The sequence below is a fragment of the Octopus bimaculoides genome, chromosome 10, assembly GCF_001194135.2.
Source record: "Octopus bimaculoides isolate UCB-OBI-ISO-001 chromosome 10, ASM119413v2, whole genome shotgun sequence".
NCBI lineage: Eukaryota > Metazoa > Mollusca > Cephalopoda > Octopoda > Octopodidae > Octopus > Octopus bimaculoides.
In genome coordinates this window covers 30058166-30062216 of record NC_068990.1, presented here as the reverse complement: position 1 = coordinate 30062216, position 4051 = coordinate 30058166, and the positions used below count along the sequence as shown (strand labels likewise).

At 39.7% G+C, this 4051-nt stretch overlaps 1 protein-coding gene across 2 annotated transcripts in view; it reads right to left on the bottom strand.

Moving 5' to 3' along the window:
• The window catches only part of LOC106884075 (solute carrier family 22 member 15), a 50683-nt gene that overhangs the window by 2506 nt on the left and 44126 nt on the right, over positions 1 to 4051 (bottom strand). For both annotated transcript variants that reach the window (XM_014935294.2, XM_052971101.1), the window contains exon 6: positions 952 to 1031. In XM_014935294.2, coding sequence (XP_014790780.1) covers positions 953 to 1031 — 79 coding nt within the window. In that variant the 3' untranslated portion in view covers position 952. The remainder of the gene's footprint in view (positions 1 to 951; positions 1032 to 4051) is intronic.

Below are 4051 nucleotides of genomic sequence, written 5' to 3'. Positions count from 1 at the left end.
TGTCGATACTCAGGTCCCTCACTGATTTAGGCTTTGGGATTGAGATCCCCTGTGGACTAGTGTACCTTGTAAGTTTTATATTCAGTTTTGGACGCTGGTAGCGCAGGGCTTGTGATTTTTCAGCATTGAATTGCATATTATTGTCCTCAGCCCATCTGTAAATTGAGTCCAACTCTTGCTAAATGTGTGCAACATTGCTGGGGATCTGTATTTCCTGCGAGACATTCGTATCTTCTGCGTAGCTATCAAGGGTGGCTATCCAGGCAGCTGAGGGCATATTTGAGAGGGCCATTATGAAAAGCAGTGGTCTCAAGACAGTACTCTGTGGCACTATTTGTCTTATATATATATATGATTATAAGGAAAAAGATTTTCTCCTATGCATAAACTTCACTTTGAAGTGCTCAAGATATTCAAACCATTGGCGTTAGAATAATGTAGAAGTAAGAAACAAATCTAGGCAAATCAAGTTCACATATTCATTGATATTTATTCAGTCCTAGACCCAGCATGCACAAATTTCTCCAAAAGTATATTCAATACATCAAACACATCAAAAATATATAGATATAATATATAGAGTAATACTTTTGGAGAAATTCATGCAAGTTAGGTCTGGGGCTGAAGAAATATAAATGAATATGTGAACCTGATTTGCCTAAATTTGATTCTTATATATATGTGTGTGTGTGTGTGTGTGTATACAAGCACACACACACATACATATATATGCATATATATATATATATATATATATATATATAAATAAGCATATGCCTTTACAATCCTGTAGTACATTAGTATCATTTCTTGTGTTTACTTTTATGATCTATCCATCTGTCTATCTATCTATCTATCAGTCAGTCAGTCTTTCTGTCCATCTGTGTGCGTGTGCTCACATACATACATATATACATACATACATGCATAAGTATATACATACATACGTACATTAAGAGTTTATATCCTCTTCAGGTTGTCTCGGTTTCATAGGGTGAGTTTCTTCCTTTAGAATTGCATCCTTTTTAGTACTGGAAGGGAAAAAGAAAGAAAGGAAAAGAGGAAAGAGCCAATCAGACATTTAGAAAAATAATGTTTAATATTTGAAATATGATGATAATAGTGATGATGATGAGGAGGAGATGATTTCGGTGGAGCTGTTGCAGGCGGAGACGATGGAGGGGCCAGGGTTGTTAGGTTTGTGGATTTTGGGGAGGAAGTAAATTGTGGTGGTGCGAGGGGTGCGAACAATGAGGTTGGAAGCGGTAGGAGGAGACGGGAGGAGGAGATGAGGTCAGGGATAGTGGAGGACAAAGTCTCTTCGTAGCTGGGCGTGAGGGCAGAGGGCAGTAGGGCAGTAGAAGTTGCCTTGAAGTTGGCGGAGAGCTTCCACCTTGTAGAGGTCTACGCCATACCACCACGGCTCCACCTTTGTCGGCCAGTTGTATGATGATGTCAGTGCGGCGTCGGAGGTTTCGAAGGGCCGAGAGTTTGGCTGGGGAGATGTTCAGATGACAGGGAAAAATTAAACCGGTCCACAGCGCGCTGGCAGGCGCCCGCAAAAAGATCGACTGCTTGGAATTGGCCAGGAGCTGGCGTCCACTGGGATGGTTGGCGGCCCAGGTCGGTGAAGCAGTACTCTTCATTAGATGCAGGTGGAGTGTCGTGGAAAAGCGCACACAACCTAACACGGCACACAAAGCTGTGGATATCGGCACGAGTCCGAAATTCATTGCTGGATGGAGTGAGAGGGATGAAGCGCAGACCCCTACTGAGGAGGGAGTGCTCCGTCTCAGAGAGAGGAAGATCTGGAGGAATGGTAACAACAGACTGAAGTGGAGAAGGGGTGGATGGGATAGAAAAAACACGCTCACACACATATAAGCATATGCCTTTAGAATCCTATAGTGCATTAGTATCATTTCTTGTGTTCACTTTTACAATCATCTATCTGTCTGTCTGTTTGCCTGTCTGCCTGTCTGTTTGTCTAACTGTGTGTGTGTGTGTGCTCACATACACACATACGTACATACATACACACACATACACACACGTACGCAGATACATACATACATAATACATACATACATACATACATACACACTTAAGTATATACATACGTACGTACATTAAAATTTAATATCCTCTTCAGGTTGTCTCGGTTTCATAGGGTGAGTTTCTTCCTTTAGAATTGCATCCTTTTTAGTACTGGAAGGGAAAAGAGAAAGGAAGAAAAAGAGGTAAGAGCCAATCAGACATTTAGCAACATAATGTTTAATATTTGAAATATGATGATAATAGTGATGATGGTGATGATGAGGAGGAGGACGATATTGCTACGGCTAGTGATGATGATGATGATGATGATTAAGATTCTTATTAAATCAATGATGTTATTTGTGCAAACCTTCCCTTCCACTGCTGTTGCTCCTGGGAGTTAGCTAGTTTCAGCTCATATCCATTCAGGTATCACTGACACACTCGTTTTCCCCTCCTCTTTTCACTCCTACAGTGTCCACCCTTCATTGCCCTGCATTAAACACCAGTGGCATTGCAACGGCAGCCAATAAAGGGGGGCAAATCAATCAAATTCTGAGTAAGTGAGGAAAATGGGTTATTTTAAATTTTTTATCGGTTATTTTTTACTTGTTTCTAGCATGAGACTGTGGCCATACTGGAGCACTGCCTAAAAGAATTTTTACAGTCTGCTACATATTCTGTTGGTGCCCTTTTGCTGAACCACTAAGCTATGGGACTATATACACACCAATGCTGGTTGTCAAGCAGGGGGAGGGGGGACAAATACATAAATACATTCATGCATATATACATATTTATATACATACATACGCGTATATATATATATATATGTGTGTGTGTGTGTGTGTGTGGATTGTAGATCCAATAGAAGTAGAATCAACAAAAATGTACTATATCTATATCTATCTATATGTACATACATACAACAGGCTTCATACAGTTTCCATCTACCAAATCCACTTATAAGACTTTGGTTGGCCTGAGGCTATAACAGAAAACACTTTCTCAATGTGTCATGCAGTGGCACTGAACTTGGAACCATGTGCTTGGGAAGCAGACTTCCTACCATACAACCATTTCATTTAAGTTTTCTTTTGGAATCTTGTACCTCTAAGAATTTTGAGTCCAGAGCAACTGTCCTTTGGTCTTGCCCATGCTACAGCACTGCTAACCACAACAGTTAATCTTTCCTCTCCAGGACATTGTTCTTCTAACACTTTCTCTCAGTGGCCATTGACTTACAACACAACAAGAGAAATTCTAACGGCATCAGAGTTACCAAAGTCGAAGAGTTCCACAATGGACATGAGATCGGACCCTTACTCAAACAAAAAACTGCCACCAAGTGACCCTGATTATTTCTGACTGAGGAAACCTAGGGTCAAAAGCATTCCAGCCTTAAACAACCTGTTTTGTTTTCTGACCATGGTCACTCAATATTCAATGTGTCCTTCCTTTTTCTTTAAGATGACTGGGTTTAATTTCTAGCAAGTCGAATGATCGATTAAAGGCTTGCTTCTTGGTTCATAATGATGATGATGGTGATAATGATGATGATAATGATGATAATTACTATGTTGTTGATAGTGATGATTATGATGATGATAATGCTAACAATGATAATGGTGAGCATGATGTTTAAATCATATGAGTGACACCTACACTAACTCCAGCTGTCCAGATTTAGTCAAATCATTGAAGTTATCCATCATTTTCCGGTTGTTTGTTTCAGGTAACAACAATGTCAATAGCCCCGCGATTATGGAAAGTGCTCCCATAAGAACCATCGGCATTATTCGACCAACCTTGCCAGAAACCAAATCTGACTGAAAAAAAAAAAAACAGAAAAAGAAACAGCAATTTAAAAATATGTTTTGTTCATTTTGTCGCTGTTGATTAGACCCAGATCATTACTGAACAAGCATACTTATGGTCAAAGTTGTTCCCACCATGACCATCCTGTGGTAATTTCAGCAGACGTATATATATATATATATATATATATATATAT